Source organism: Dromaius novaehollandiae, chromosome 34 (genome assembly GCF_036370855.1).
Source record: "Dromaius novaehollandiae isolate bDroNov1 chromosome 34, bDroNov1.hap1, whole genome shotgun sequence".
Classification (NCBI taxonomy): Eukaryota; Metazoa; Chordata; class Aves; order Casuariiformes; family Dromaiidae; genus Dromaius; species Dromaius novaehollandiae.
The window spans coordinates 1,456,572-1,478,412 of NC_088133.1; the positions used below are offsets into that span (position 1 = coordinate 1,456,572).

Consider the following 21,841-nt stretch of genomic DNA (forward strand, 5'->3'; position numbering starts at 1 on the left):
TCCTGTCCCCCCCCATCCCATCCTTGGGGTCCCTGTGTTCCTCCTCCGTGTCCCCCCCCAGTGTCCCCACGTGTCCTATCCCCCCCATCCCCACCCTGGGGTCCCCCTGTCCCCCCCTCCGGTGTCCCCATGTCCCCCCCCGTGTCCCCCACGGGAGCCGACACACGTAGAAACGCGGTTTATTGGTGACAGAAGCGGGTCCGGGGGGACCATGCGGCAGCGGGGGGACGGCAAGCCACTCACGACGATCGCGGGGGGGGGGACGGGGACGCGGCCCTTCGGGGGGGGTTATTGCTACTGAAAGAGGGGGGGGGACGGGGAGCACGATGCCACGGGGCTGGGGCCCAGGCGTCCGGGGCCTTCCAAGCGCCTCCTCCCACTCCGCCTGGCCCGGACGCCTGGGCCCCCTGTGATTTGGGGGAGGGGGGGGCTTCAACCCCGCTATCAGCCACTGGAGAATCCACCCTGGAGCCGGGGGAAGCGGCTCCTGCTCCGACCATGGGACCCCGCAGCCCTCCAGGAGGGAGCCCAGGCGTCCGGGCTCACCCCCCCGCTCCCTTCCTGGGACTGGGCGGCCCCCAGCCCCGCCCAGTCCCCCCCAGTAAAGCCTGACATGTCCAAACCACTATAAACCAGTTCCCCCCCAAGTTGTGACCAGTTTAGGAGCATTTGTTACTGGGGGACGCCAGTCTGCCCCTCATTGGACTGCGAGATGGAGGACGAATGTGGGCATTCAGGCACCGACCTAGCCCTGTGCGTGTCAACAGTAGGTTCCAGGGTGAACAGCCCTGAGGAACAGGGTTACAGGAGGTCCCTAGCAGAAATCAGCTTCCACTGTAATCAGTAGGTTCCAGAGCAAACAGCCCAAGCCCAGGCTGGGGGGGACCCCAGAGGGGCCCTAGCATTATCTCATGCCCCATAAATGCAATCAGTAGGTTCCAGGGTGAACAGCTCCAAGTAACACAGTTACAGGAGATCCCTAGCAGATATCAGCTTCCATATCAGTAGGTTTCAGAGTGAACAGCCCAAAGCTGTGCTTGGGGGACCCCCACAGGGGCCCTGGCATCAACTCGCTCCCCATAAATGCAATTAGTAGGTTCCAGGGTGAACAGCCCAAAACTGGGTTTGGGGAGAGGTCTGGCATCAACTTTCCCTCATAACTGTAATCAGTAGGCTCCAGAGTGAACAGCCCCAAACAGGGTGGAGGTGGTGGGACATCTGGGAGGGGACGGGGGACCCTGGCATCGACTTACTCCCCACAACTGTAATCAGTAGGTTCCAGAGTAAACAGCCCGGCGCAACAGGGTTAGCAGGATTTTGGGGGGGGGGGTTACGGGGGGGAGGGGTGTCACATCACTTCTCCCCACGCTGGGGGGGGTCGGGGGACAAGGCACTGGGTGGGGGGGGCCTGGGGACAGCGGGGGGGGCAGCGTGGCGGGGGGGCGGGGTTAGGACTGCATCTCGGCTCGCAGCATCCAGGGGAACCAGCAGCAGAAGAGTAACCTGGGGGGGGGAAGGGGGACAGTGTCACCCGCCGGGGGTGGCCTGTCCCCCCCCCCGCAGTCCAGTGTCCCCCCCCGGCGGTGTCCCCCCCCCCGGCGCTCACCTGGAGAGGGAGCTCTCCGACGCGATGTCCTTGGGGGTCCGCACCGCCGGGAAGTTGCGCTTGGGCTGCGACACTGCGGGGGGACGCGGGGACACGGCCACCGTGACACCCCGCCCCCGGGGGGGACACTGTCCCGGCCGGCCAATCAGCAGGCACGGCTGCCTCTGAGCCTAACCAGCCAATCAGCACATTGCTGCCCTTCCCATTGGCCAATCAGCAAGCACAGCTGCCTCTGAGCCTAACCAGCCAATCAGCACAGGGCTGCCCTTCCCACTGGCCAATCAGGAGGCACGGCTGCCTCTGAGCCTAACCAGCCAATCAGCACAGGGCTGCCCTTCCTGCTGGCCAATCAGCAAGCACAGCTTCCTCTGTGGGCAACCAATCAGCATACAGCTGCCCTTCTTGCTGGCCAATCAGGAGGCACGGCTGCCTCTGTGGCTAACCAGCCAATCGGCACACAGCTGCCCCTCCCGCGGCCCCGCCCCCTCCCAGTGCCCCCAGTGCCCCCCACGTACTGGTGACCTGATGGACCTTCTTCTCGGAGCCGCCGTCCCCCGGCGCGACCTTGGGGCCCCCGATCCTGCGGGGACGGAGCCGGTGGCACCCGCGGGGACGCGGCCACCGCCCCCCCGTGTCCCCCCGTGTCCCCCCGTGTCCCCCCACGGCCATCAATGTCCCCCCATGTCCCATCTCTCCCCACGTCCCACCATGTCCCTCAATGTCCCTCCAATGTCCCCACGTTTCCCAATGTCCCTCCAATGTCCCCATGCCCCCCACATCCCTCCATGTCCCTCCAATGTCCCCAATGCCCTCCCGATGTCCCCACGTCCCCCATGTCCCTCCAACATCCCCATGTCCCCCACATCCCCCCATGTCCCTCCAGTGTCCCCACGTCCCCAATGCCCTCCCAATGTCCCCATGTCCCTGATGCCCTCCCGATGTCCCCACGTCCCCCATGTCCCTCCAACATCCCCATGTCCCCCACATCCCCCCATGTCCCTCCAGTGTCCCCACGTCCCCAATGCCCTCCCAATGTCCCCATGTCCCTGATGCCCTCCCAATATCACCAATGTCCTTCCAATGTCCCCAATGTCCCTCCAATGTCCCCATGCCCCCCACGTCCCCAATGTCCTCCCAACATCCCCATGTCCCCCACATCCCTCCATGTCCCTCCAATGTCCCCATGCCCCCATGTCCCTAATGCCCTCCAATGTCCCCATGTCCCCAATGTCCTCCCAATGTCCCCATGTCCCTGATGCCCTCCCAGTGTCCCCACATCCCCCATGTCCCTCCAATGTCCCCATGCCCCCCACGTTCCCAACGCCCTCCCAATGTCCCCATGTCCCTGATGCCGTCCCAGTGTCCCCACATCCCCCATGTCCCTCCAATGTCCCCATGCCCCCCACGTCCCCAACGCCCTCCCAATGTCCCCAATGTCCCTGATGCCCTCCCAGTGTCCCCACATCCCCCATGTCCCTCCAATGTCCCCATGCCCCCCACGTCCCCAATGCCCTCCCAATGTCCCCACGTCCCCAATGCCCTCCCAATGTCCCCATGTCCCTGATGCCCTCCCAATGTCCCCACGTCCCCAATGCCCTCCCAATGTCCCCATGTCCCTGATGCCCTCCCAGTGTCTCCACATCCTCCATGTCCCTCCAATATCCCCATGTCCCCAATGTCCTTCCAATGTCCCCATGTCGCTGATGCCCTCCCAATATCACCAATGTCCTTCCAATGTCCCCAATGTCCCTCCAATGTCCCCATGCCCCCCACGTCCCCAACGCCCTCCCAATGTCCCCATGTCCCTGATGCCCTCCCAGTGTCCCCACATCCCCCATGTCCCTCCAATGTCCCCATGCCCCCCACGTCCCCGATGCCCTCCCAATGTCCCCAATATCCTTCCGATGTCCCCAATGCCCTCCCAATGTCCCCATGTCCCCAATGTCCTTCCAATGTCCCCATGTCCCTGATGCCCTCCCAATATCACCAATGTCCTTCCAATGTCCCCAATGTCCCTCCAATGTCCCCATGCCCCCCACGTCCCCAATGTCCTCCCAATGTCCCCATGTCCCTGATGCCCTCCCAGTGTCCCCACATCCCCCATGTCCCTCCAATGTCCCCAATGCCCTCCCAATGTCCCCAATGTCCCTCCAATGTCCCCATGTCCCTGACGCCCTCCCAGTGTCCCCGCGTCCCCCCTGTCCCCCGCATCCCCCCCCGCCCCTGTGTCTCCAATGCCCTCCCGACGTCCCCCCGCGTCCCTGGCCCCCGTGCCCCCCCCCCGGCGTCCCCGTGTCCCCCCCGGTCACCTCTGCACGCGGGAGGGGGGGGCGAAGACGCCGTGCCGGGGGGGGCAGCTGAAGTAGCGCACGCCGAAGACGGAGCCGTCGTGTTTGCCCGCCGCCGCCTCCAGCTCCACCCCGAACCAGTAGCCTGCGGCCGGCCTCAGTGGGACGCCGGGGACACCGGGGACGTCGGGGGGGACGCCGGGGACGTGGGGGGGATGTGGGGGGACACCGGGGACACCAGGGACGCCGGGGACGCCGGGGATGCGGGGGACATGGGGGGACACCGGGGATGCGGGGGGGACACCGGGGATGCCAGGGGGATGCCGGGGGGGACACCGGGGACACCGGGGACACCGGGGACGCGGGGGACGTGGGGGGACACCAGGGACACCGGGGACGCGGGGGGGACACCAGTGACGTGGGGGGGACACCGGGGACACCGGGGATGCGGGGGACGTGGGGGGACGCCAGGGACACGGGGGATGCGGGGGGGACACCGGGGACGCAGGGGGGACACCAGGGACACCGGGGACGCGGGGGATACGGGGGGGCAGCGGGGACACTGGGGATGCGGGGGGGGACACCGGGTACGTGGGGGGGACACCGGGGACGCGGGGGACGTGGGAGATGCGGGGGGACACCAGGGATGCGGGGGATGCAGGGGGACACCGGGGGACACCGGGGATGCGGGGGATGTGGGGGGACACTGGGGGGGACACCAGGGATGCCGGGGACGTGGGGGGGACACCAGGGATGTGGGGGGGACACCGGGGACGCGGGGGACGTGGGGGGACACCAGGGACACGGGGGATGTGGGGGGGACACCGGGGACGCGGGAGGGACACCAGGGACACCGGGGACGCCAGGGGTACACCGGGGACACCAGGGATGCGGGGGGGACACTGGGGACACCAGGGATGCGGGGGAGACACCGGGGACGCAGGGGGGACACCGCGGATGCAGGGGGGACACCGGAGATGTGGGGGGGACACCAGGGACACCGGGGACGCGGGGGATGCGGGTGCACAGCGGGGACACCGGGGACGCGGGGGGGACATCGCGGATGCAGGGGGACACCGGAGACGTGGGGGGGACACCAGGGACACCGGGGACGTGGGGGATGCGGGTGCACAGCGGGGACAGCGGGGACACCGGGGGGACACCGGGGACACCAGGGATGCGGGGGGGACACTGGGGACACCAGGGATGCGGGGGGGACACCGGGGACGCGGGGGGGACACCGCGGATGCAGGGGGACACCGGAGACGTGGGGGGGACACCAGGGACACCGGGGACGTGGGGGATGCGGGTGCACAGCGGGGACACCGGGGACGCGGGGGGGACACCGGGGACACCGGGGGACACCGGGGACGCAGGGGGGACACCGGGGATGCAGGGGATGCAGGGGGACACTGGGGACGCCGGGGACACCGGGGGGACACCGGGAATGCAGGGGGGACACCAGGGACGTGGGGGATGCGGGGGGACACCGGGGATGTGGGGGGGACACCGGGGACACCGGGGGGACACCGGGGACACGGGGGGACATGGGGGGCACCCACGGGCGGGGGGAAGCGGCAGGGGACGCGTGAGACCCGGAGGGATGGGGGGATGGGGGGACAGGGGGGTCCCAGGGGACACCGGGGGACACCAGGGGACACATGGACACAGGGGACATGGGGGGATGGGGGGACACGGGGGTCCCAGGAGAGGTCCCAGAGGGGTCCCCTAGGGGGGACTTCCCAGGGGAAGGTTCCCGGGGGGGGCTCCATGGGGGGGGTCCCGGGGGGGTCCTGGGGGTGTCGCGGGGGGGTTCCCGGGGGGGTCCCAGGGGCATCGCAGGGGGGTGTCCCAGGGGGGTCCCGGGGGGGTCTGGGGGGGGGTCCCAGGGGCATCGCAGGGGGGTGTCCCAGGGGTGTCCCAGGGGTGTCCCGGGGGGGTCCTGGGGGGGTCCCAGGGGCATTGCAGGGGGGTGTCCCGGGGGGGTCCCGGGGGGGTCCTGGGGGGATTCCCAGGGGATCCCAGGGGGTTCCCAGGGGGATTCCTGGGGGGGTCCTGGGGGGATTCCGGGGGTGTCCTGGGGGGGGTCCCAGAGGGTTCCCAGGGGGATCCCAGGGGATTCCCGGGGGGGGTCCGGGGGGGATCCCAGGGGGCTCCCGGGGGGGCGCCAGGGGGGTTCCCGGGGGGATTCCCGGGGGGATCCCGGGGGGGTCGCGGGGGGGCGGGGGCTCTCACCGGGGGCGAAGTCGGTCTTGCCGTAGAAGCGGGCCCGGCCGGGCTTCTGCCCCGCCACCAGCACCGCGTCGCCCGGCTCCACGCGCCGCCCCTCCCGGTCCAGCCAGGCGCCCGGCCCCGCCCCCGGCCCCGCCCGCTTCCGGGAGGCTGCGCGAGGGGGCGGGGCTAGCGCCGGACACGCCCCCGGCCCCGCCCCCGGCCCCGCCCGCTTCCGGGAGGCTGCGCGAGGGGGCGGGGCTAGCGCCGGACACGCCCCCCTGCCACGCCCCCCTGCCACGCCTGCTTCCAGGAGGTTTTATGGGGGGCGTGGCTAATGTCAAGACACGCCCCCTGACACTGCCATGCCCCTGCCACGCCCACCCATGGGAGGGTGCATGAAGGGGCGGGGCTAATGTGGAGCCCCGCCCCCTCTGCTGCCACACCCACCCACCCCACCCAAATGCCCCAGCTGCCCCTCCAACAACGCAAGTGGGCGGGGTTTGGGGTGGCCACGCCCCCTCCTGAGACACACCCCACTTCAACCACGCCCCTATAGGACCTGCTGGGCGGGGCTAGAATTGGCCACGCCCCCACTCCAGCCCCACCCTCCCTAGCCCCACCCCTTATCCCACCCAGGACTTGGCATGTGGGTGGGCGGGGCTATGTGTGGCCACGCCCCCACCCGCCCCACCCTCCCTAGCCCCGCCCCTGATCCCAGCCTGCCTCGGGACCTATCAGCAAGTGGGTGGGCGGGGCTAGATGTGCACCCAACTTGGCCCCGCCTCCACCTCCCAGCCAGCCAATCTGGAGGCTCCCTGCTCTCCCCTCCAATGAGCACGCAGCTGGGGGGGGCGGAGCCCCGGGGAAGGGCAGAGTAAAGGGGATGAGCAGAGCGCGGGACCCCCCCCCCCCCAAGCCAGAGGGGGCCCAGGCGTCCGGGTGCAGGGGGGGCCCAGGCGTCCGGGTGCGGGGGGGGCCCAGGCGTCCGGGCCCTACCTCTCTTGTCCTTGCGGGCCTTGGCGGGGGGGCGGGCCGGGGGCCCGGGGGGGGTCCGGGGGGGCGACGGCGCTGGCGGCTGCTCCTCTGCCTTGGAGATCTTCGACACCGAGGCGAAGATGCCTGCGGGTGGGTGCTGTCAGACCAGTACAGACCAGTACAGACCAGTATGGACCAGTACGGATTGGTACCAACCAGTCCGGACCAGTCTGGATCAGTACAGACCAGTATGGACCAGTACCAAGCAAAATGGACCAGCCCATGTCACAGAGCAGTATGGTCCAGTCCAGATCAGCACTGACCAGTACAGACCAGTACGGACTAGTATAGACCAGTATGGACCAGCACGGCCCACTATACCCAGTCCCTCCCTGTACCACCCCACCTGGCCCAGTATGGCCCAGCATGGCCCAGTATGGACCAGCACAGCCCAGGATGGCCCAGTATGTCCCAAGCTGGCCCCGTATGGACCAATATGGCCCAGTATGACCCAGTACGGCCCAGTACAGCCCAGTATGCCCCGGGGCCCAGGCGTCCGGCACCTTGCTTGGGGGGGCAGATGAAGTAGCGGACGCCGCCGACGCTGCCGTCGTTCTTGCCCTCGGGCTCGTCCAGCTCCACGCCGGCCCACTGCCCGCTGGCGAAGGCCGTGGTGCCGCAGAACCGCAGCGTCCCCACCTGCGGGGGGGGGGACACGGGGGTGGGGTCAGCCCCACGGCGCCCGGGTTCCCCATGGGGCATGGGGTTCCGCCCCGCTGCTGGCCACTGACCGCTCAGCCCTGCTGGGGGCCTGGCGGCAGCTCACTCCCCAGCACCGTAATCAGTAGGTTCCAGGGTGAACAGCCCAATACTGAATTAGGGGGCTCGAGGGGGCTGGCATTAATTCATTCCCCATGACTGTAATCAGTAGGTTCCAGTGTGAACAGCCCATGCACCCCAAACCCCGCCAATGCACCCCAAAACCATCCAATGCACCCCAAAACCCTCTATGCACCCCAGATACACCCCAAATCCCCCATGCACGCCGCACAGCCCCATGCCCCGGCTCGTGCATGCACCAGGTGCTGCCACGCTGGGTGCTGTCGAGCCCCCCGCACCCCTGGGTGCCCCCCTGCACCCCTGGGTGCCCCCAATGCACCCCAAAGCCCCCCCAATACGTTCTATGCACCCCAGATACACCCCCAAATCCCCCGCGGATGTTGCACAACCCCATGTCCCGGCTCGTGCATGCAGCGGGTGCAGCCGCACCGGGTGCTATCACGCCCCCCACACCCCTGGGTGCCCCCAATGCACCCCAAAACCATCCAGTGCACCCCAAAACCCCCCAAGGCACCCCAGATACACCCCAAATCCCCCGCGGATGTTGCACAACCCCATGCACCGGCTCGTGCATGCAGCGGGTGCTGCCGCGCTGGGTGCTATCGAGCCCCCTGCACCCCTGGGTGCCCCCCTGCACCCCTGGGTGCCCCCAATGCACCCCAAAGCCCCCCCAATACCCTCTATGCACCCCAAATACACCCCAAATCCCCCACAGAAGTTGCACAGCCCCATGCACCAACTCCTGCATGCAGCGGGTGCTACCGCACCGGGTGCTATCGAGGCCCCCTGCACCCTTGGGTGCCCCCAATGCACCCCAAAACCATCCAATGCATCCCAGAACCCCCCCAATGCACCCCAAAACCCTCTATACACCCCAAATACACCCCCAAATCCCCCGCGGATGTTGCACAACCCCATGCCCCGGCTCGTGCATGCAGTGGGTGCTACCGCACCGGGTGCTATCGAGCCCCCCGCACCCCTGGGTGCCCCCAATGCACCCCAAAACCCCCCAATGCATCCCAGAACCCCCCAATGCACCCCAAAACCCCCCAAAGCACCCCAGATACACCCCCAAATCCCCCACGGATGTTGCACAACCCCATGCACCGGCTCGTGCATGCAGCGGGTGCTGCCGCACCGGGTGCTATCGAGCCCCCTGCACCCTTGGGTGCCCCTAATGCACCCCAAAACCCCCCAATGCATCCCAAAACCCCCCAATGCACCCCAAAACCCTCTATGCACCCCAAATACACCCCCAAATCCCCCGCGGATGTTGCACAACCCCATGCCCCGGCTCGTGCATGCAGCGGGTGCTGATGCAATGGGTGCTATCGAGCCCCCTGCACCTTTGGGTGCCCCCAATGCACCCCAAAACCCCCCAATGCACCCCAAAACCGTCCAATGCACCCCAAAACCGTCCAAGGCACCCCAAATACACCCGCAAATCCCCCACGGATGTTGCACAACCCCATGCCCTGGCTCGTGCATGCAGCGGGTGCTGCCGCACCGGGTGCTATCGAGCCCCCCGCACCCTTGGGTGCCCCCAATGCACCCCAAAACCGTCCAATGCACCCCAGATACACCCCCAAATCCCCCACGGATGTTGCACAACCCCATGCCCTGGCTCGTGCATGCAGCGGGTGCTGATGCAATGGGTGCTACGGAGCCCCCCGCACCCCTGGGTGCCCCCCGGCCGTGCGCCCCACCTTGTCGCCGTCGAGGCGGACGCGGTCGCCGAGCTGGAGGCCGAGGCAGAGCAGCATGAGGTTGCCGGGCAGGTTGTCGTAGTTGGGCAGGGTGACGCGGGGCAGCGAGCAGCTCAGGGGCACCGCGTCCAGCAGCAGCCGCCGCAGCTCGCGGGCCGCCAGCGCCGCCTCCGCCCGGTCCAGCGCCATGTCCGTGGGGTCGGGCACCACCTCCGCCGCCACCTGCCCCTTGCTGTTCTGTGGGGGGGGCAGCGCGGGCACCCATGGGTGCTGGGGGCACCCATGGGTGCTGGGGGCTATGGGGCACCCAGGGGGGCTGGGGTCTATAGGGGCAATGGGGCACCCCGGGGTGCTGGGGGCTACGGAGCACCCAGGGGGGCTGGGGCTATGGGGTGTTGGGGCACCCCAGGGTGCTGGGGGCTATGGTGCACCCATGGGTGCTGGGGGGCAATGGGGCATCTGGGGCAGCCAGGGGGGCTGGGGTCTATGGGGTGTTGGGGCACCCCAGGGTGCTGGGGGCTATGGTGCACCCATGGGTGCTGGGGGGCAATGGGGCATCTGGGGCACCCATGGGTGCTGGGGGCTATGGGGCATCCAGGGGGGCTGGGGGCTATGGGGCACCCATGGGGGCTGGGGGCAATGGGGCAGCCAGGGGTGCTCAGGGCTATGGGGCACCCAGGGAGGCTGGGGGCATTTGGGGCACCCATGGGTGCTGGGGGCTATGGGGCATCCAGGGGGGCTGGGGCTATGGGGCATCTGGGACACCCATGTGTGCTGGGGGCACTGGGGCACCCAAGGGTGCTGGGGGCTATGGGGCAGCCAGGGGGGCTGGGGTCTATAGGGGCAATGGGGCACCCATGGGTGCTGGGGGCTATGGGGCATCCAGGGGGGCTGGGGCTATGGGGTGTTGGGGCACCCATGCGTGCTGGGGGCTATGGTGCACCCAGGGGTGCTGGGGGGCTATGGGGGCATCTGGGGCACCCATGGGTGTTGGGGGCTATGGGGCACCCAGGGGTGCTGGGGGCATCTGGGGCACCCAGGGGGGCTGGGGGCTATGGGGCACCCAGGGGGGCTGGGGTCTATAGGGGCAATGGGGCACCCAGGGGTGCTGGGGCTATGGGGGCATCTGGGGCACCCAAGGGTGCTGGTGGCTATGGGGCACCCAGGGGTGCTGGGGGGCATCTGGGGCACCCAGGGGTGCTGGGGGCTATGGGGCACTCGGGGGGCTGGGGCTATGGGGCGGCTGGGGCACCCAGGGGGGCTGGGGTCTATAGGGGCATTGGGGGCACCCGGAGCACCCCTGGGTGCTCAGGACTATGGGGGCATTGGGCCCCCCCCCCAGTGCCCCCCCCCCCAGGCCCCCCCCATGCTCGAGCAGGCAGCGCCCGGCGCCCAGGCAGAGGTTGGAGGGGGCCATGTGCAGCGCCCTGCACCCTTGGGTGCCCCCCCCGGGTGCCCCCCACCCCGGGCCCCCCCCGGGCCCCCCCGTACCCGCAGGGCGGGGTCGGCGCCGTGCTCGAGCAGGCAGCGCACGGCGCCCAGGCAGAGGTTGGAGGCGGCGATGTGCAGCGCGGTGCCGTGGCTGAAGTCGCTGCAGGTCGAGTGCAGCACTGCGGGGAGCCGGCGCTCAGCTGGGGACACCGGGGACACCGGGGCCACCAAGACCGCCGAGGACATCGGGGCCACCGGGGTCACCAGGGCCACCAGGGCCACCAAGAGCACCAAGGACACCGGGGCCACCAGGGTCACCAAGAGCACCAGGGCCACCAGGGTCACCAGGGACACCAGGGCCACCAAGAGCATCGAGGACATCGGGGCCACCAAGGCCACCAGGGCCACCAGGGCCACCAAGAGCACCGAGGACACCGGGGCCACCAGGGTCACCAAGAGCACCAGGGCCACCAGGGTCACTGGGGACACCAGGGCCACCAAGAGCACCGAGGACACCGGGGCCACCGGGGTCACCAGGGCCACCAGGGCCACCAAGAGCACCGAGGACACCGGGGCCACCAGGGTCACCAAGAGCACCGAGGACACCAGGGACACCAGGGTCACCAAGAGCACCAGGGCCACCAGGGTCACCGGGGACACCAGGGCCACCAAGAGCACCGAGGACACCGGGGACACCAGGGTCACCAAGAGCACCAGGGCCACCAGGGTCACTGGGGACACCAGGGCCACCAAGAGCACCGAGGACACCGGGGCCACCAGGGTCACCAAGAGCACCAGGGCCACCAGGGTCACTGGGGACACCAGGGCCACCAAGAGCATCGAGGACATCGGGGCCTCCAAGGCCACCAGGGCCACCAAGAGCACCGAGGACACTGGGGCCACCAGGGTCACCAAGAGCACCAGGGCCACCAGGGTCACTGGGGACACCAGGGCCACCAAGAGCACCGAGGACACCAGGGCCACCAGGGCCACCAAGAGCACCAGAACCACCGGGGACACCAGGGCCACCAACAGCATCGAGGACATCAGGGCCACCAAGGCCACCAGGGCCACTAAGAGCACCGAGGACACTGGGGCCACCAGGCTCACCAAGAGCACCAGAACCACCAGGGACACCAGGGTCACTGAGGACACTGGGGCCGCCAAGACCACTGGGGCCACCAGGGCCACTGAGGCCACTGAGGAGACCAGGGCCACCAAAGCCACCAGGGCCACTGAGGCCACTGGGGTCACTGAGGACACCAGGGACACCAAGGCCACCGGGGCCACCAAGGCCACTGGGGTCACTGAGGACACTGGGGCCACCAGGACCACCAAGGACACCGGGGCAACCAGGGTCACTGAGGACATCAGGGCCACCAAGACCACCGGGGCCACCGGGGCCACCAGGGCCACCAAGGACACTGGGGTCACTGAGGACATCAGGGCCACCAAGACCACCAGGACCACCGAGGACACCAGGACCACCAAGACCACCAGGGCCACCAGGGCCACCGAGGACACCGGGGCCACTGAGGACACTGGGGCCACCAAGACCACTGAGGCCACTGAGGACACCAGGGCCACCAAGGCCACCAGGGCCACCAAGGACACTGGGGCCACCAAGGACACTGAGGACACCAGGGCCACCAAGGTCACCAGGGCCACCGAGGCCACCGGGGCCACCCACAGCCACCACCATCACGGGGAAACCAAGGCACGGCCCACCACCACCACCCAGGGCACCCACCGCGCCCGGACGTCCAGTGTCACCCACCCGGGGCACCCAGGGGACCCGGATGTCCAGTGTCACCTAAGTCCACCCCAGGGGGCCCAGGCGTCCGGGCACACGCCAACCCCACCCGGGGGACACCCAGGGGGCCCAGGCGTCCGGACTCACGCCAACCCCACCCGGGGGGGCCCAGGCATCCGGGCTCACGCCAGCCCCACCCAGGGGACACCCAGGGGGCCCAGGCGTCCGGACTCACACCAACCCCACCTGGGGGGGCCCAGGCATCCGGGCACACGCCAACCCCACCCAGGGGGTCCAGGCGTCCGGGCTCACGCCAACCCCACCCAGGGGACACCCAGGGGGCCCAGGCATCCGGGCTCACGCCAACCCCACCCAGGGGACACCCAGGGGGCCCAGGCGTCCGGACTCACGCCAACCCCACCCAGGGGGCATCCAGGGGGCCCAGGCGTCCAGGCTCACGCCAACCCCACCTGGGGGACACCCAGGGGGCCCAGGCGTCCGGACTCACGCCAACCCCACCCGGGGGGGCCCAGGCATCCGGGCTCACGCCAGCCCCACCCAGGGGACACCCAGGGGGCCCAGGCGTCCGGACTCACACCAACCCCACCTGGGGGGGCCCAGGCATCCGGGCACACGCCAACCCCACCCAGGGGGTCCAGGCGTCCGGGCTCACGCCAACCCCACCCAGGGGACACCCAGGGGGCCCAGGCATCCGGGCTCACGCCAACCCCACCCAGGGGACACCCAGGGGGCCCAGGCGTCCGGACTCACGCCAACCCCACCCAGGGGGCATCCAGGGGGCCCAGGCGTCCAGGCTCACGCCAACCCCACCTGGGGGACACCCAGGGGGCCCAGGCGTCCGGACTCACGCCAACCCCACCCGGGGGGGCCCAGGCATCCGGGCTCACGCCAGCCCCACCCAGGGGACACCCAGGGGGCCCAGGCGTCCGGACTCACACCAACCCCACCTGGGGGGGCCCAGGCATCCGGGCACACGCCAACCCCACCCAGGGGGTCCAGGCGTCCGGGCTCACGCCAACCCCACCCAGGGGACACCCAGGGGGCCCAGGCATCCGGGCTCACGCCAACCCCACCCAGGGGACACCCAGGGGGCCCAGGCGTCCGGACTCACGCCAACCCCACCCAGGGGACACCCAGGGGGCCCAGGCATCCGGACTCACGCCAACCCCACCCAGGGGGCATCCAGGGGGCCCAGGCGTCCAGGCTCACGCCAACCCCACCTGGGGGACACCCAGGGGGCCCAGGCGTCCGGACTCACGCCAACCGCATCCCAGGGGGCCCAGGCGTCCGGGCTCACGCCAACCCCACCCAGGAGACACCCAGGGGGCCCAGGCGTCCGGACTCACGCCAGCCCCACCCGGGAGACACCCAGGGGGCCCAGGCGTCCGGGCTCACGCCAACCCCCCCCAGGGGGCCCAGGCGTCCGGCGCACCTCGGGGGCCGGCGGCGCGCAGCAGCGTGCGGATGAGCTCGGGCACGTCGAAGTAGGCGGCGTAGTGCAGCGCGTTCATGTGGGTCCAGCGGCTGCGCAGCGTCGCGTCCCCCCCCAGCGCCAGCAGCCGCGTCGAGAGGCGCACGGCCGCCGCCGGGTCCCCTGCGCCGGGTGGCGGGGGGGGGTGTCACCCCCGGGGACACGGGGACGCCGCCGGGGGGGACCCCGAGGGTGGGGGGATGGCGCCATGGGGCGCCCGGGGGACCCCGAGGGGCGGGGGGGCACCAGGATGGGGATGGGGGGACACCAGCATGGGGACATGGGGACGCTGGCATGGGGATGGGGACCCCAAGGGACATGGGGACACCGGCATGGGGACATGGGGATGCCACCATGGGGATGGGGACCCCAAGGGACATGGGGACACCACCATGGGGACATGGGGACGCTGGCATGGGGATGGGGACCCCAAGGGACATGGGGACACCGGCATGGGGACATGGGGATGCCACCATGGGGATGGGGACCCCAAGGGACATGGGGACACCACCATGGGGACATGGGGACGCTGGCATGGGGATGGGGACCCCAAGGGACATGGGGACACCAGCATGGGGACATGGGGACACTGGCATGGGGATGGGGACCCCAAGGGACATGGGGACACCACCATGGGGTGCCCATGGGGACACTGGCATGGGGATGGGGACCCCAAGGGACATGGGGACACCGGCATGGGGACATGGGGACGATGGCATGGAGATGGGGACCTCAAGGGACATGGGGACACCAGCATGGGGACATGGGGATGCCACCATGGGGATGGGGACCCCAAGGGACATGGGGACACCGGCATGGGGACATGGGGACGCTGGCATGGGGATGGGGACCCCAAGGGACATGGGGACACCACCACGGGGACATGGGGACACTGCCATGGGGATGGGGACCTCAAGGGACATGGGGACACCAGCATGGGGACATGGGGATGCCACCATGGGGATGGGGACCCCAAGGGACATGGGGACACCGGCATGGGGACATGGGGACACTGGCATGAGGATGGGGACCCTAAGGGACATAGGGCCACCGTCATGGGGTGCCCATGAGGACATGGGGACACCGGCACGGGGATGGGGACACCAGCACGGGGGGCCCATGGGGACCTCAGGGGACGTGGGGACACCGTCACGGGGGACGGGGACAGCGGGGGATGGGGACACGGGGCACGGGGGGGGACGGGGACACCGGGGACAGGTCACAACAGCCCTGGGGGACATGGGAGGCTCCCCGGTGCCAGCCCCGCCCTCCTCGCACAAGCCCCGCCCCTCACACAAGCCCCGCCCCTCATGGGGTCCCGCCCCCACACAAGCCCCGCCCCTCACACAAGCCCCGCCCCCTTGCATGAGCCCCGCCTCCTCCTGTGAGCCCTCCCCCCTCATGCCAGCCTGCCCTCTTGTGCAAGCCCCGCCCACGGTGCAATCCCCGCCCCCCGCAGGCCCCGCCCCTGCCCCACCCCGATGCCCTGGGCCCCGCCCCCGCACAAGCCCCACCCCCCTGGCGCCAGCCCCGCCCCTGCACCCACGCTGTGGGCCCCTGCCCCATGCAAGCCCCGCCCCCTGGCACAGGCCCCGCCCCCCGACGCAGGCCCCGCCCCCTCACCGATGCCAAGGGCCCCGCCCCCCAGCACAGGCCCCGCCCCTGCAGGCCTCAGCCCCATGCAAGCCCCGCCCCCCCCACTGCAAGCCCCGCCCTCTGCTGCAAGCCCAGGACACTGCATCCCCCGGTGCAGGCCCCGCCCCCCGTCACAAGCCCCGCCCCCTCGGCCAGGCCCCGCCCCCCAGCACAGGCCCCGCCCCTCACCGAGCAGGCGTAGTGCAGCAGCGTCACGTCGGCGAGGCCGCTGCCCCGCCCCCATCCCAGGCCCCGCCCCCTCAGGCCCCGCCTCCCTCAGGCCCCGCCCCCTCGGCCAAGCCCCGCCCCCGGGGCCAGGCCCCGCCCCTCACCGACGCCGTGGGCCCCGGCCTTGCAGGCGTAGTGCAGCAGCGTCACGTTGGCGAGGCCGCTGCCCCGCCCCCCCTGAGGCCCCGCCCCTGCCCCAAGCCCCGCCCCCAGGCCAGGCCCCGCCCCCCGGGCCAGGCCCCGCCCCTCACCGATGCCGTGGGCCCCGGCCTTGCAGGCGTAGTGCAGCAGCGTCATGTCGGCGAGGCCGCTGCCCCGCCCCCCTCAGGCCCCGCCCCCTGCCCCAAGCCCCGCCCCCAGGCCAGGCCCCGCCCCCGGGGCCAGGCCCCGCCCCTCACCGACGCCGTGGGCCCCGGCCTTGCAGGCGTAGTGCAGCAGCGTCATGTCGGCGAGGCCGCTGCCCCGCCCCCCTCAGGCCCCGCCCCCTGCCCCAAGCCCCGCCCCCTCGGCCAAGCCCCGCCCCCCGGGGCCAGGCCCCGCCCCTCACCGACGCCGTGGGCCCCGGCCTTGCAGGCGTAGTGCAGCAGCGTCATGTCGGCGAGGCCGCTGCCCCGCCCCCCTCAGGCCCCGCCCCTGCCCCAAGCCCCGCCCCCTCGGCCAAGCCACGCCCCCAGGCCAGGCCCCGCCCCCGGGGCCAGGCCCCGCCCCTCACCGACGCCGTGGGCCCCGGCCTTGCAGGCGTAGTGCAGCAGCGTCATGTCGGTGAGGCCGTCGCGGTCGTCGACGTGGCCGCCGCGGCGCAGGATCTGCCGCACCCGCCGCCGTGGGGCCCCCGCCGGCACCCGGGGACCCCCCCGACCCCCCCCCCCGGCGCCCAGGACCCCCCCAGTGCCCTGGGACCCCTGCAACCCCCCCAGCACCCAGGGAAACACAGCACCCCGGGGACCCCCCTAGCACCCTGACCCCCCCAGCACCCTGGGGAACCTCTGACCGCCCCCCCAGCACCCCGGGGACCCCCCCAGCGCTCCAGGGACCCCCTGACCCTCCCCCAGCACTCAGGACCCCCCCAGCACCCTGGGGATCCCCCCAGCACCCTGGGACCCCCCGACCCCCCAGAACCCCCCGACCCCACCCAGCATCACCCTAGGGCCCCCCCCAGCACCCAGGACACCCCCGGCACCCTAGGGCCTCCCCAGCACCCTGGGGACCCCCAACCCCCTTCAGCACCCAGGGACACCCAGCACCCTGGGGACCCCCCTGACCCCCCCCAGCAGCACCCTAGGGCCCTCCCCAGCACCTTAGAGACACCCCAACACTTCCAGCACCCCAGGGACCCCCCAGGACCCCCCCAGCACCCTGGGGACCCCCCTGACCCCCCCCCAGCAGCACCCTAGGGCCCTCCCCAGCACCTTAGAGACACCCCAACACTTCCAGCACCCCAGGGACCCCCTCAGGACCACCCCCAGCACCCTGGGGACCCCCCTGACCCCCCCAGCAGCACCCTAGGGCCCCCCCCAGCACCCCAGTGCCACTCCAAGCGCCCTGGGGACACCCAGCACCCCAGGGCCACCCCCAGCACCCAGGGGACCCCTCTGACCCCCTCCCAGCACCCAGGCCCCCCCCCAGCACCCTGGGGACACCCTGCTCACCCCCAAGCACCCCGGGGGGGTCCGTCCCCCCCCCCAGCACCCACCTCATTGCCGATGACGTCGATCTTGTGCTGCACCTGGGGCACCCACTGGCGCACGATGGCGAAGAGCTCGGGCACGGTGGTGCGGGGGTCGAAGAGGATCTCCTGGCACGCCGGGTCGTTGGGGTCGAAGAAGGTGAAGGCTGGGGGGGGGACACGGGGGGGGGACAAGGGACACGTGCGGGGGGGGCGGGGGAGCAGAGACAGGGGGCCGGGGGGGGACATCCCCCGCAGCGCACAACCTCATATCAGCCGTCAGAGAATCCCCACCCGGCTCCCCAGGGCTCCCAGCCCGCCCTGACCCCCAGGGGAACAGGCCTGGGGGGTCCCCTGTCCCCATGGGGGGGTCCCTGTCCCCATGGGGGAGGTCACTGTCCCTAAGGGGGGGGGAATGAGGGGACACCCCGCGGTGCACAACCTCGTATCAGCCATCAGAGAATCCCCACCCGGCTCCCCAGGGCTTCCAGCCTGCCCTGACTCCCAGGGGAACAGGCCTGGGGGGTCCCCTGTCCCCATGGGGGGGTCCCTGTCCCCATGGGGGAGGTCACTGTCCCCAAGGGGGGGGGAATCAGGGGACACCCCGCGGTGCACAACCTCATATCAGCCACCAGAGAATCCCCACTCAGGTCTCCAGGGCCCCCACCCAGGGGGTCCTCTGCCCTGTGGGGGGTCCCCTGTCCCCATGGGGGGGGTCACTGTCCCCAAGGGGGGGGGCAGCAGGGGACACCCCGCAGTGCACAACCTCATATCAGCCACCAGAGAATCCCCACCCAAGTCCCCCCCCTGGCGCCTCAGCATGGGGGGTGGCAGTCTCTGTCCCCATGGGGGGGTCCCTGTCCCCAGGGGGGGGTCCCTGTCCCCAGGGGTGTCCCTGTCCCCAAGGGGGGGTCCCTGTCCCCAAGGGGGGGGGATTGTCCCTGTCACCCCAGGGGTGTCCCCGGGGGGGGGGGGTCCCCGCTCCCACCAGCCCCGGGTGACGCAGCAGCGTCACCAGCCCTGAGTCACCGCCGGGCCTGGCACCGCGTCCCCAAGGGGGGGGGGACACAGACAGGTGACAAGGGACAGGCAACAAGTGACGGGGGGGGGGCTCCCAGGGCCGAGCGGAGATTCTCCGATGGCTCGTATAGGGTTGTGCTCCCCCCCCTCTCCGCGCCAAATAACCCCCCCGGGGTGCAGCGAGTCGGCGCGGTCTCAGCGGGGGGGGGGGGGCCCAGGCGTCCGGGGATGGGGGGGGGGCTCACCGTAGTCCTTGGGCAGGGGGGCGGGGGCGGAGGGGTGCACCACGGGCTTCTTGCGGCGCTCGGGGCCCGGCGCCTCGGGGGGCTGCTCGTCCCCGGCGGGGGGGTCGCCCGCGCGCTCCTTCGTCATGCTGCCGCCTGCGGGGGGGGGTCATGGGGGGGGGGTCAGGCGGCGGGGGGGGGCCTGACCCCCTCTGTGCCCCCCCCAAGGTGTGCTGGGGGGGTGGAGGGCCCAGGCGTCCGGGATGCCACTGGCTGCTGTGTCCCTGCTGTCACCGTGCCTGGGATGGGGGGAGTGGGGGGGTACTGGGATGGGGATGGGGGCACTGGGATGGGGGTATTGGGATGGGGATGGGATACTGGGATGGGGGTACTGGGATGGGGATGAGGGCACGGGAATGGGGGCACTGGGATGGGGATACTGGGATGGGGGTACTGGGATGGGGATACTGGGATGGGGATGGGATACTGGGATGGGGTACTGGGATGGGGGTACTGGGATGGGGGTACTGGGATAGGGGTACTGGGATTGGGATGAGGGTACTGGGATGGGGTTACTGGGATGAGGTTGGGGGTACTGGGAGGGGGGTACTGGGATGGGGTTACTGGGATGAGGTTGGGGGTACTGGGATGGGGATGAGGGTACTGGGATGAGGTTGGGGGCATTGGGACAGGGGGACTGGGAAGGGGATGAGGTTACTGGGATGGGGGGACTGGGATGAGGTTGGGGGTCCTGGGATGGGGGTCCTGGGATGGGGGTCCTGGGATGGGGGGACTGGAAGGGGGAACTGGGAAGGGGCTGGGGGTACTGGGATGGGGCCGGGAATGGAGCTGGGATGAGGCCGGGGCCGGGGATCCCGGGAATGGGGCTGGGGGTGGGGACGCGGTCCAGGGCCGGGATGGGGATGGGAGTCCCGGGGATGCGGCTGGGATGGGGCTGGGATGGGGCTGGGAATGGAGCTGGGATGAGGCCGGGATGAAGCCGGGGCCGGGGATGCAGCTCCTGGGGCTGGTACCAGGATGCGGCCAGGGATGGGGCCGGGATGCGGCCGGGATGGAGCCGGGAATGGGGCCAGGATGAGGCCGGGATGCGGCCAGGCCTGGGGATGCGGGTCCGGGTCTGGTACCGGGATGCGGCCGGGATGCAGCTGGGAATGGAGCCGGGATGTGGCCAGGACTGGGGACCCCGGGGCTGGTACTGGGATGCGGCCGGGATGGAGCTGGGGCCGGGGCCGCGGGGCGGGTACCGGGATGCAGCCGCGGATGGAGCCGGGATGGGGCTGGGAAGGGGGCTGGGATGAGGCCGGGATGCGGCCGGGATGGAGCCGGGAATGGGGCCGGGATGGAGCCGGGAATGGAGCCGGGAATGGGGCCGGGATGAGGCCGGGATGCGGCCGGGATGGAGCCGGGAATGGGGCCGGGATGAGGCCGGGATGTGGCTGGGATGGAGCAGGGAATGGGGCCGGGATGAGGCCGGGATGCGGCCGGGCCTGGAGATGCGGGTCCGGGGCTGGTACCAGGATGCGGCCAGGGATGGAGCCGGGATGGGGATGGGAATAGAACCGGGATGCGGCCGGAATTGGAGCTGGGATGCGGCCGGGATGCGGCCGGGGCCGGGGATGAGGGTCCCGGGGCTGGTACCGGGATGCGGCCGGGATGGAGCCGGGATGAGGCCGGGAATGGGGCCGGGATGGAGCCGGGATGAGGCCGGGATGCGGCCGGGGCTGGTACCAGGATGCGGCCGGGATGGAGCCGGGATGCGGCCGGGGCTGGAGCCGGGGCCGCGGGCGCGGGGCGGGTACCGGGATGCGGCGGGGCCGGGGGGGGCCCGGGGGGGCCCGGGGGGGGCCCGGGGGGGGCGGGGGGTCCCGGGGGCCGCGGCGCTCGGCGCTGCCGGTACCTGCTGGACGGGGCCGCCGGGGCTGGGCTCGGCCACGGCCCATGCGCGGCCCGCCCGGGGGAGGGGCGGGGGCGGGGCGCTATAGGGGCCGCGGGGGGGGCTATAGGGGCGACAGCGCCTGGAGAGGGGCTATAGGGGCTGGAGAGGGGCTGCAGGGGGTCTATAGGGGCTGGAGGAGCTATAGGGGCTGGAGAGGGGCTATAGGGGCTGGAGAGGGGCTGGAGGGGGTCTATAGGGGCTGGAGGAGCTATAGGGGCTGGAGAGGGGCTATAGGGGCTGGAGAGGGGCTGGAGGGGGTCTATAGGGGCTGGAGGAGCTATAGGGGCTGGAGAGGGGCTATAGGGGCTGGAGGAGCTATAGGGGCTGGAGAGGGGCTATAGAGGCTGGAGAGGGGCTATAGAGGCTGGAGGAGCTATAGGGGCTGGAGAGGGGCTATAGGGGCTGGAGAGGGGCTATAGAGGCTGGAGGAGCTATAGGGGCTGGAGAGGGGCTATAAGGGCTGGAGAGGGGCTATAGGGGCTGGAGGAGCTATAGGGGCTGGAGAGGGGCTGGAGAGGGGCTATAGGGGCTGGGGAGGGGCTGGAGGAGCTATAGGGGCTGGAGAGGGGCTATAGGGGCTGGAGAGGGGCTACAGGAGCTGGAGGAGCTGGAGGGGCTGGAGAGGGGCTATAGGGGCTGGAGAGGGGCTACAGGGGCTACAGGGGCTGGAGGAGCTATAGGGGCTGGGGAGGGGCTGGAGGGTCTGGAGAGGGTCTGGAGAGGGGCTGGAGGGGCTGGAGGAGCTATAGCTGCTGGAAGAGCTATAGGGACTGGAGAAAGGCTGGAGAGGGGCTATAGGGGCTGGA

At 70.9% G+C, this 21,841-nt stretch overlaps 2 protein-coding genes across 2 annotated transcripts; both read right to left on the bottom strand.

Moving 5' to 3' along the window:
- Positions 1-163: 163 nt before the first annotated feature.
- CLIP3 (CAP-Gly domain containing linker protein 3) lies at positions 164-21,049 on the bottom strand. The gene is made up of 14 exons (XM_064502987.1): positions 20,997-21,049; positions 19,100-19,234; positions 17,862-18,001; positions 16,881-16,974; positions 14,267-14,428; positions 11,121-11,239; positions 9,630-9,866; positions 7,647-7,782; positions 7,105-7,227; positions 6,130-6,276; positions 3,916-4,039; positions 2,122-2,186; positions 1,607-1,679; positions 164-1,503 (listed from the first exon to the last, which is right to left on the bottom strand). Exons 1-14 carry the CDS (start codon positions 21,037-21,039, stop codon positions 1,449-1,451), a joined length of 1,653 nt encoding a protein of 550 aa, XP_064359057.1. The 5' UTR covers positions 21,040-21,049; the 3' UTR covers positions 164-1,448.
- Positions 4,045-5,789, bottom strand: LOC135325199 (basic proline-rich protein-like; the record flags this gene model as incomplete). Its single annotated transcript, XM_064502960.1, has 2 exons — positions 5,730-5,789; positions 4,045-5,622 (listed from the first exon to the last, which is right to left on the bottom strand). Coding segments are annotated over exons 1-2 (1,638 nt in total), but the record flags the coding sequence as incomplete, so codon positions are not given.
- Positions 21,050-21,841: the final 792 nt, after the last annotated feature.